Source organism: Priapulus caudatus, unplaced genomic scaffold (genome assembly GCF_000485595.1).
Source record: "Priapulus caudatus unplaced genomic scaffold, Priapulus_caudatus-5.0.1 Scaffold303, whole genome shotgun sequence".
Lineage (NCBI taxonomy): Eukaryota > Metazoa > Priapulida > Priapulimorpha > Priapulimorphida > Priapulidae > Priapulus > Priapulus caudatus.
This window is the reverse complement of record NW_014577364.1, coordinates 102,380-113,743: the sequence shown is the minus strand read 5'-3', so window position 1 is coordinate 113,743 and position 11,364 is coordinate 102,380. Positions and strand designations below refer to the sequence as shown.

Sequence of the window (11,364 nt, the reverse complement as noted above, 5' to 3'; positions counted from 1 at the left end):
AGTATTCCGTACGCACGAGGGTGCGGTACGCGTACGCGGCGATGACAGTATACTATTCCGTAGGACGAAAAATTGAATACTATACATCGGGGAATTGTATTTTTGTCTGAACTTTTGCCTTGCATTTTTTAATAAATGTTGATTCTATTTACCCTTGCTAACTGGAAACCGAGACTCGTCCCGCACGGTAGTGATCCGCGAACAGACGGGAAATCAATCGAGATCCAGTCGGTGTACCAGGTCCTAATGTTAATTTGAAATGTATACAATCCGGAACTTATGCCCTTGTCGTGGCCGTTCACCTGGGTTGTTTGCATCTGGGACTGATTTAGGCCATTACTAGGCGCTTTTTGCTGTGATAAGTGTTGAAGAGCCGCAAATATATATACTAACCCAGCGCAGCGCGATTAGATGGGGGCCAACATCCGGCCCGTGCCCCCTTTTGAAACCGGAAAAAAAAATTTTAAAAAATTACATTTAAAAAAATTACAAAATTACAAAATTCAGCAAATTAATTTTTTTCTTCCAATTTCAATGTTGTTAAATAAGGTTACAAGATGAGTTTCCAGTTGTGCTGACCTCTTTTCATGTTTACATAAACTATTCAAATGTTGTCGTCATCTTGCTGAATTGTCCTGCCAAAGAAACCATCTCAGAGCTCATTACAAGAATTTGATTTTAGTACATTGTTAGCAGATTATATTTCTGGCCGCCAACTGTTATTATGTCATACATGCTATGCTAACCGACTGTTTCATTAGGAGAAAAAGTACTTATTTTATTTGCGTCTTCTGTATATGACAATACAGCACCCATACTCATACTAATACGAAACAATTCTTTCAAGTGTTGAAATATATTCGAGTTATCACAAGATTTTTTTTTTGAATCTGCTCATATCTTTTCTCCTAGCCTGCAATAGTTATTTGACGTATGTGAATGTGCTTCTGTAATACACATTGATCCATGTCAGAAATTATTAAGGTTTAAAACATTTAGTGCTAATGTAATTTCTCGGTACATTTGACCGGTCCTTAGCTGCCCCCCCCCCGCCCATACCGAAAGGCTGGTCACTCGCCAGCTGATCAAATTTAACACATAAATGATTGCTCCAATATGAGTTAAAATACCTCTACAGTATGCAACAGATTGCCCCCATTTTAGCCTAAAAAGTGCAAAAGCTCCCCCCAGGGGCGTGTACAGGGGGGTCCAGGGCCGGTCCGCGCCCCCCCTGCTCGCGCACAGAAAACGCCATCTGCAGGGTGGTCTATTTCAAAAATTTCTGGGGGAGGCCCCCCAGACCCCCCCTTCTGCGTGCTCCTAAGTATGGGTTACGGTCTAGACCCCGCCTTGTCCAATTCCTGTACACGCCCCTGGCCCCCTCACTGCTTGCGTTCGCTGTCGGGCTTCGTCGCTCCAGCTCTCTACGCCGTATCATCCCCCACATTTTCACTACATGATTGCTCATCTTGGTTGCCCCCTCTTTTTGAAATTCTTGGATCCGCCCTGCGCTACTACCGGTAGTAGCATCACGACAACCGCACAAGCAGGACAGGAAGGCAAATCAATTCAACAGCAGATTTGCCGACTTCTGGGCATAAAGTCTGTACTTTTCTTCAATTATTTCCTCTAACAAGCATGACAATTAAGGGTGTATTTATTGCTCACCTAAAAATAGTGTGCATGAATAAAGGTTAATAAATGTTGTGTATTGCGACTATTGTTACTGTTTGCTTATGTATTATTCGGTGCTGGCTGCAGTTAAATAGTATTCCAGATGCCAGCCCAAAATTATGGAGTATTCCAGATGCCACTGAAAATTAGAGAAGTATTTCGGATGCCAAAGGGGGGGCATGACCCCCTATATTATCTTACTCCTGATGATATCATATATGTACGGCGATGACGCCGACGTCGATGACCATGCGACGGCTGCTGCTGCTGATGATCATCATCATCAATAACGGTCATAATCGATACGTTAATTGATTATGACAATCGAACAATTCAGATGGGAAAATAGCATTACACGTACACACATTTATGAATTTTCAATTTTCATGCGTATATATATACACACTCATAGGTATAGGTAAGATGGAGCATGCACCCTACCTTCCCGAGCGTTCGGGGCTCTTCTGGGCTGGATTCCTTTGACTCCCCGCCCATCTTGTTTTGCAGTACATCCAAAAAAGACTGTATCTCAAAGCCAGACAACATTTCTCAAGTGCTTTACTCGCGTCCGCAATGGAAACTCGAATCTTCTTCGGCCAAGTGGGTAAAACTCGTCACACAGTCATGCAGACGCTGAAATCACTATCAATCCTCCGTCAAGTTACATTAAGTGGGCCTAATGTACCTGCGCCACTGACGTCGATTGGGATTGCTACCCCTTCGAGTACTGTGCCGTACGTACGGTGTGCATACGCGTGCTTTATAATCACAGGTTTCATCACAGAATCTTGACCGTCCACGTTATCTCGATTACCATCACAGCACGCGGAGGGAAAAGCAAGTATATTAGACTCTAATTATTATGCGAAACCACACAAAATAACCAGTTACACGTGGAAGCAGTAGTGGGCGTATGAGTGCGAATACGTAGCCACCAGCCAAACGCGAAGACGAACGTTCGCTATAAAATCGATAGGACGAATCGAGCGCGTGAAAATATAGACGGGATCCTGCATTGCCGAACTGTATCTGGACACGCAATGGCTTTGCTTTGGGGGCGTATGCGCCGACGAATGCGCCGACTGCGTCGACGGGTGGGAATCTAATTTATTGATTAGAAACCTACATCACTTGATGTCGCTACGGGTGAAGGAAAGCTTCAGCGCGTAACGTCGTAAAGTCAATGTGTACAACTTGATTTGTTGATTGCTGGCATAGAATCGTTGGCATTGTATCTTGTATATCTTGTATCTTGTATCTTGTATATCTTAGCACCCTCTCTTGTATTTCACAAGGCACCCGAAAATGATGGCATGAAAGGGCACAGACATTTACAACATAACGATATGACGAATAAGCGCGTGGACATACACGGTCTTCCACTACAGTACGTGCGCCTTCTGTATGCTCGTCGCAAAAATGGTAGACCATCAGCTGTGGGGTGCCTACGTCTCGACAAAAGGTTAGCAACGCTATCCTATAGTAATGTATTACCTAGTATTATAAAATAATTCAAACACAATCTAAACATGCAATCAAGGGTTGTTTCGATGCAATGTATAAAAATAATCATAACAGTTTAGTGGCATTTTATTAGTTTATCACACGATAGATGGCGTGTCGTTACGTTAGCAATGGCGGGAGAAAAGCGAAGAACTTGTGTTGAAAATGATATATCAGCTGGAACCAGAGTCTTGCTTCTAGATATTGAAGGAACAACCTCTTCTATAAGTTTTGTGAAAGTACGCAGGTGACTGTTAGTGTGTAGGAATGTGGATGTCGATGTCATATTCAAAATCCGAAACAGCCACAGTGCACACTGGCCACTGCCACTGCACCACGGCACGGGCACGGCATAAATCCGGCATTATTAATTATTAATAATAATATATTATATTTATAATACACATTACACACCGCTGGGCTCACTCTCAGACAGACAGTGAGATACTGTTGAGTGCAACTACACAGAAGCACCTACACTACAGGGACTGTCAGTGTCACTGTCAGAGTGTCAGTACACCTACAAACATAGCCACAAGTTCCCTTCTCGCTTAACAGTAATAAAACTAATAGTAATATTAATAACACTACGTTGGGTGTTAACTTGTTACTATGTTACTTAACTGTACGTCCTACGCCGTGTAACAGTCGGAGAGCCTGGTCGGTTTACTGCAAACACATAGTGAGCGCTCCGCGATTTTTAGTAACCTCTAGAGTCTATATAGTTTATTAATACTATATTACTAATAGTATTATCTATAATTCGACTGGTAGCCACAAATTTTCTAAACATGCATTTCCTATGAAAAAATTATAGTGTGTGAAAATGAAAAAAATAGCGAAAAAAGTATGTACAGCTCAGAATAATTTAAATTTTACAGGCCGGGCTCACCTCTTCATTATAAGAGTGATTTCGCAACTTTGATATCAATAATGATAATGGATTGAGATAACCTTACCCAACCCTAACATAACCTCACCTAAATGAATTAACACAAACTAATATTGACATGACATAATCTATATAGGTAATTATTATATATACATATATTATATTTATACTACTAATGATCCATTAAAGTTGGGAACACTCCTAATGGAGTATCACCCTATCATGGCTTTGGGTTGACTGTATTGCATGTGCGCATAAGCCTTCACTATACTCTATAGTATTACCTGGACATCATCAATTCTAGGATGATAGGTAGCAAAAATCCACATGGGGCCATGATGAAGCCATCGATTTTTTTTTAAGACGAGCAGAGGGCTGGAACAGTGACAAATTAGCTATTATCAGTGCTACATGCAATGATACAATTTAAACAATATAATATTATATATTGGAAATTAAAAAATAAGGGTGTTAAACAAAATTATTAGGAATAATTCACATTTGCTATTTAGTAGTTAGCAACAGTGAGTAAAAATGTGAACACGGTGGATGATCGTTAGATTGTAAATAGCAACTAATTAAGTACCTATATTCACCAATATCCAACATATTCAGAAATACAAGTTTTTAATATGAATGCACTAAAGCAGTGGTTTCGAATCCAACCTTTTCACCACCAAGGACCCCTTTTATTTAAATTAAGTTTCCCACAGGCCCCAGGTTTTTATGGGTATTATTTTTAGGCTTTAGTATTTAATGTTCATAGAATGTTTTCTCGATGGAAGCATTCTGTTAGGCTATTTTCTAGCTGAAATATCTACCAAATCTAACAAATGTTGCGATACTGAGTTGATAATATTACAGCCAAGAATTAACGAAACATGAAATTTTGAAAGTTCATCTTTATCAGCCTTGACCAGTAAATATACATGTCACACTGGAGCCTCTTGAAATTTTTAACTTAGCTCATGGACTCCAGTACTAACTTTGCGGACCCCCAGGGGTCCAGGTTGGGAACCACTGCACTAAAGTGTATACTAGCTTCAAATGCTTGTTGATGTTCATTACACTGGATATAGTGACAAGATTGTGCATCTGCATGTGACTAGCTGTGTAGCTATATGTAGTTGAGGTATCATGCGCTAGTTAGCCCCAGCACACTATGCCATGTTGACGTTTTTGCTGATAGTTTACTGCCAGTGTTTTAGGGCCTCCGTGGATCTTTTGCATCCCCATTAGGCCAAAACAAAATATAGGTGTGGTTACCGTTTCCCGATCGACCCTATTTATTCCCAGCGACCCTAAACATTTAATTGTCAATTTTCTTTACCGTAAAAAAAAATAAAATATGAATTGGACAGTTCCTGCTTCAAAAGGCACAACGCACATCCTTCGGACATGGTTCGTAAATAAAATGTTTCAATAAAATTAAATGATTTCCCTACCTACCTACCCTATTTTTGTTCGGCATGAAACGGTAACCACACCTATATTTTGTTTTGGCCTTACTGCACTGAGACGGTCCTGCTGTTTTATATGGTCATCCGAGCCATTCTATATTCAGCCCTCAGTGTTGAGAGTCAAGTTTTGACACCATGGTAAACGTCAAGGCCTTATACAGGGTTTCTTCTGAGGGAAAATTAGACAAAGGCGCTAATGCCCAGTTTGGGGAAAAAACGTACATGATGAATTCAAAGGCGTGCAGTAGGCACGAATGTGGATTCTGCAGGCAGATGCGGGGGAGAGAGGTAGAGGGGCTCTGGGGGTCTCCCCTAGCAAAATTTAAAATATTTGAATGTCTTAGACTGCATTTGATGCACCCCGAAAATAAAATTTCACCTTTTCGTTTAAATCTTACTCTGTTAGCAGACCTACCAAATCTCACGCTGCGCATTTCGCGGGAGACTCACGCATCTGGACCCATTCTCCCTCACTTCCGCATGCCCTACGCATTCACGCAAAAGAAAAAAAAGAAAAAAAGCAGCCCGCGTCACCCCTGTTACCCACGTCCGTGGCTGTGCACATCGTGGCTCATGCTTGCTGGCTGGGCGGCATTGATTGAAGTACGGGGGGGGGGGGGGGGCGAATGCACTGATTGTTACAGTTGCGTGGGCGTGGTTATTGCTGTATATGTAGGGGTGGGCACCGCGCTGGTATGAGGGAGTGACAGCAAAACTCCCGGAATCGAGGGAAAAGCTGCAATCGGGAATGACACAGGAGTGTGCCGGCACGCAAAAAGAAACGTTGCTGTGAATTTCATTACGATTTTCCATGTATATATATAGTCAGAAGCACGTGGTGATCTATTTATTTTTGGATTGACACTATTTTGACAACGGCGGGTAAATACAGGATCATTTCCATAACAGCGTTGTTAAATTTGACAACGGCGGTGTGCTGCAGTGCCTCCTATGTAGAAGAAACCCTGTTATATATGCATGAACTTGACTGTTTGAAGTGAAAGATGGGCATGCTAATCATTGAAGAACCATTGTGCATGTTTGTCTGTAGTGTGGCGTACTTTACTTGGCTATAAGTTTAACTAAATATGAGTGTAGTCACTGTGTGTATGATTAATAATATCAGGAGTGTCATAATATAGATCATCAGGAGTGTCGTAATATAAAATATCTAACTAGTGAAATGTAAAAATATGTAATATATGAAATGTGTAGCGAAAGAAATCCAAAAACAACACCATGCAATGTCATTTGAAGATACTTCAACACTTTTCAATAAGGTGAGATTGATGATAATTTTTTGGAACATTCTGATTAGTATTAATACCAACTTAATTTTCTCATGTGCCTTTTAGGATCACATGTTCTCATATATCAAGGAAAATGTGGAACAATACTTGAAAACTCATTGGAATGAGGAGGAATGTCGATGTGATGTTGAGGAACTGCGACAGCTGGTATATTACTGTTAAAATCAAGTAGTACTTTATTCGGATAAAAAGCTTTTAAATAAGTAAATAGTAACTAATAGTAAAGCAAAATTTTTGTTGTTGATAATATGTAATGTGGGTTCATCGAGCATAGAATTATATATTGTCAATTCTTTTATCTATAATTAGTCCTTGTCAAGGCAGCTTGGGCTGATACGGTTGCAACTGGGTTTTAAGACTCGTAACTGTATATACAAAGTGAGTATCTGCATGTCGTTTTAATGGTATAAATTTGTTGTCAACATTTTAGGCAGACACCGATCTAGAAGAAAAGGTGGAAGGTGCTGTTAAAATTCCACTGCTGGAAGATGAATTAGAGGAAACTGTCAGGAAGGCAGTGGTTGCTAACGTTCTGTGGCAGATGAGTCTGGACCGTAAGACGACGGCATTGAAACAGCATCAGGGCCACATGTGGAGAGCTGCGTTTAAGACGGGAATACTAAAGGGCCAGTAAGCATACTCTAAGATTTACTATAGATTGGGTGGCATTACACATCGAATGGATTTTATATGTTGTAGTACATCATCTACCGTATAGATATACTGTATTTGAGTCCGGGCTGTTTAAAGAAGTGTCAGTATATATTATTCATATACTGCAGTGAGATACTATAAACATGTTTTAAAACCTCATTATGATGCATGCATAAGTTGTTTTGGGCATCCTGCTACAGCATTTATGACGATGTTGTACCCGTGCTGGAGGCGTGGAAGGAGAAGGGATGCAGTGTGTACATCTACTCCTCCGGTAGCGTGGATGCACAGAAGCTGCTATTTGGATATTCAGAGAAGGGCGACCTATTACATGTGAGCTCTCAGTTTGTCTTGGAATGCGACTAGTGTCATGACAATGAGTGGCACTTGTGCTATCAGTCACTACTTTCAATTCTGGCCAATTGGTTCTGCGTTTCGAATGAATATACTATAAGAGTATTGAAAGAATATAATCTTACATAGGAAACATTTATTATTATTAATTGTTCTCAAGTTGTATAGTAAGGCTGAGAGGGTCTATGTCCCCCAGGGTACTGCCGGAACATACCCTGGTACTATATAATATGCCGGACCGTACCTCGCCTACTCCACTAACGAGTCTAGGTAGTCGCCTACGCCTACTCCCTAACCCTATCCCTAACCCTAACCATATCAAATAGTTACCAGGGTACATCCGGAACGTACCCAGGGTACGTTCCAGCAGTAACCGGAGGGACATAGACCCTATAAGCTATAGTAAGTAATGCAGGGTGCGAAATTAACGCGAGTCCGGAGTCAAATACTCCCTGATTTGACATATGCAGGAGTCCGTGTGATTCCCTGAAAATTCTGCTATACTAACTAGTTCGTTCCAGAGCACGGCCTCGCGGAATTACCGTATTTTTTTAGCAAATGTCCCAAGGAAATTTGGCAGACGTGCACCGCAAATGTCCTTTTGTTAATATCTTTAGTTTTGAACTTCAGACTGAGGACTCCCTCATATTGCTGCGGACTCCCTCTTTTTGAGGGTAGGGTGTCCAGTCCGTTGGACTCGCTTGTTCAAAAGTTAATTTCTACCCCTGTAATGGGTTCACTAATACCTTGTACTCGAGCAGTTCTCCTACACTGTGGTCACATAATAAACCTCATGCATCAATCTTAATATTTCCAGCTATTTGCAGGACATTTCGACACAAAGGTTGGCATGAAAATGGAGACGGAAAGTTATAGGAATATAGCGAAGGAGTGCGAGTGCAAACCAGAAGAAATGATCTTCTTAACCGATGTTGTTAAAGGTATGCACAACTTGGAACACTATCCCTGCGTTTTAGAATAATTATAAGTTGGGTCAAGAATACGTTATTGTAATTAGGTCTCAGTGACATACCTAGTTTAGATTTGATATTCATCATATACTAAGTAGGTTGGCAATCTGCTTGATTATGACAAGCTTTAATTATATTTATTATTTTTATTAGGTTCATTAGTGTAGAATCAACTCATTAAAATTCCCAATATTCCCCAAAATTCTTTGAAAACTATGTGGGAGCTAACCGTGTTTGAGTGTGAACTCGTCCTTATCCGGCATTGCAGAGGCACAAGCTGCCAAGCAGGCAGGAATGAAAGTGGCGCTGGTAGAGCGGCCTGGAAATGCACCACTTACACAGGAGGACAGGGCGGATTTCGATGTTATCCAGTCGTTCAAAAACATCGGTGTAGAGGTGCAGCACCCTTGCAATAATGAGGCAGGTAACTCTGAGGCAAAAGTTGCCAGACTGAGTGAGAGTGGTGATACAGACCATTCCATTGCAAACATATTGAATAAAGAGTGAACTATCAAACATTTTGACATTATCATTTACTAAGAGCCGAGAGGGAGCATTTACTTCAGTGGTTCTTAACCTTTTTCGAGTCATGGACCCCTTTGAGAATCTGGTGAAAGCTACGGACCCCTCCCCAGAAAAATGCACATAAGCACATGAACACAAAATTTGCATACAATGGGGTTCACGGACCCCCTACAGCCCATCCACGGGCCGCAAAGGGGTCCATGGACCACAGGTTAAGAACCCCTGGTTTAAGCATTCAAACTGCCTCTAGGTTAAAATTATCTTTAGACCATCAAAGCCTCAGATCATGAATTTTCATATTCTTACACAATTGTTTTTGCTAGTATTTACTAATCAATTCACAACGGGATAGACAGCACAAATTTGCTGTAAAACCAGTAGCTAATAGAATAGGAGTCATTATATATATGTAAATTTGCATTGTAGTAGGCCTCAAGCAGTTTTTCTACCTAAATCGCTTATGTGTGCAATACCATGCGTATACTGTACCCCAGTGTCCTGTTTGCAAAAGTTCCTCGGTCATATTCTAACTTTTCTCGCCCTCTGGATTTAACTCAATGATTTTCTAGTGATTTTTGATGTTGTCTTCTTCAGGCTGTGCCTAATCCATAGATCTACACTTTCTCTGCAGAATCTATGGGACTGTGCATTCTTGTCCTGTTCTCACACACAGTTCCTGGTGTATTTTTATGGTTTTGTCAGCCACTTTGATGCGTAGGATTTGTATAAGGCAGCTGTAGAAGAATGTGTTATTTGCGTTTTTGTTCAATCCCCCCATGTCTCTACACCATACAGTACAGTAAAACTCGCATAAGACAACACTTTTGGGACCAGCATATTTGTGGCAACTTACGAAAATGACGACATACGCGTAAGTCATCATTTTGTCGACTTATATGTAAGTCGCCCAAATGACGACTTAAGCGGGTATATCGTCATTTTGACGATTTACAAACCGTATTAAACTCAGTTGCGCGATCTACAGGCGATCGTCGGTTCGACCTAATGATGACGACTTACAGATGGGAAATTACTGTTGTTTGTATTACATGGGACCTGTCTGAGGGCAACGACATGTACATATAATGACGACTTATAAATGACGACTTATAAATGACGACTTAGGCAGGGCTATTCCAATGGATTTACTATGAGAGAAAATCGGGACTTTGACTTCCGTGACGACTTGTGCGAATTAACGAGTTCGACGATGACGACTTATGCGAGTTTTTCTGTAGTACAATAGTGACATTATGTTTGAAGATTGTGATATTTGTTTTGGTCCATATTTTTGTGGAGCTGCAAATATTTCGCAGTGTAATTGTCTCCCACAATCCTTTCCAATACAATTTCCTGGCACATGACATAATCCACCTGTCATGATTGTGGAATTTACTAAGGTGTTCCTCCTTGGAGACCTTGAAAATAAGTCATCCTCTTCAATAGGTATGAATATATTCCTCCAGCATTTTTTTGAATAAATTGTAGTACTTTGTTTGGCAGCATTGCATCTGCCTGATTTATTTCTGCTGGAACCATCTGAACTTTTTGTTTTACACCTCTTTCATGGCTTTCATGATTTCATTTCTAATGGGCTTATGGCAGTATTGTATTTTTCTGTGAAGAGGTGGTGTAGTGGCATCTTCTTCTGGCGGTGGATGACTTAGCAGTTCTCTTCAGTGATAGGCTCGCCATTTCCATTGCTGTTCAACGATACTGACTGCCTCTTCAAAACATTTTCATTTTGATTGCTAGTTTCCTTGTTTGGCATTGTTTCTTCATATTCTTGTGTGGATACTTGTTTTTTCTTGCCTGGCTAATTTCTCCACGAAAAAGGCACTTGGCCTTTCCAGGGCATTTCATGTACTGCTATTGAGCTTTTACCTGTTCTTCTGGTTCGACTGTTATTCATTGTGGCGTTGCTTTCCTTCCTCTCCTGTATCTTGTGTAGTCTAGCCAGCATTCAGTCTTTATGTTGAGTCGTTTTCCTGCCTCGTGTGTCCTTGCATGTCTGTTTAATT

At 40.8% G+C, this 11,364-nt stretch overlaps 1 protein-coding gene across 1 annotated transcript; it reads left to right on the top strand.

Moving 5' to 3' along the window:
• The first annotated feature begins 3,308 nt into the window (after positions 1 to 3,308).
• LOC106808774 (enolase-phosphatase E1-like) lies at positions 3,309 to 9,328 on the top strand. The gene is made up of 6 exons (XM_014811622.1): positions 3,309 to 3,416; positions 6,885 to 6,986; positions 7,270 to 7,469; positions 7,694 to 7,826; positions 8,665 to 8,788; positions 9,087 to 9,328. Exons 1-6 carry the CDS (start codon positions 3,309 to 3,311, stop codon positions 9,323 to 9,325), a joined length of 906 nt encoding a protein of 301 aa, XP_014667108.1. The 3' UTR covers positions 9,326 to 9,328.
• Positions 9,329 to 11,364: the final 2,036 nt, after the last annotated feature.

What these genes read in the sequence shown, in the direction of transcription:
- LOC106808774 (XM_014811622.1), top strand. Translation starts at nt 3,309, where the DNA reads ATGGCGGGAGAAAAGCGAAGAACTTGTGTTGAAAATGATATATCAGCT. An exon ending in TTGAGGAACTGCGACAGCTG is followed by an intron (nt 6,987 to 7,269) that starts GTATATTACTGT and finishes TCAACATTTTAG; the next exon opens with GCAGACACCGATCTAGAAGA. An exon ending in ACGGGAATACTAAAGGGCCA is followed by an intron (nt 7,470 to 7,693) that starts GTAAGCATACTC and finishes ATCCTGCTACAG; the next exon opens with CATTTATGACGATGTTGTAC.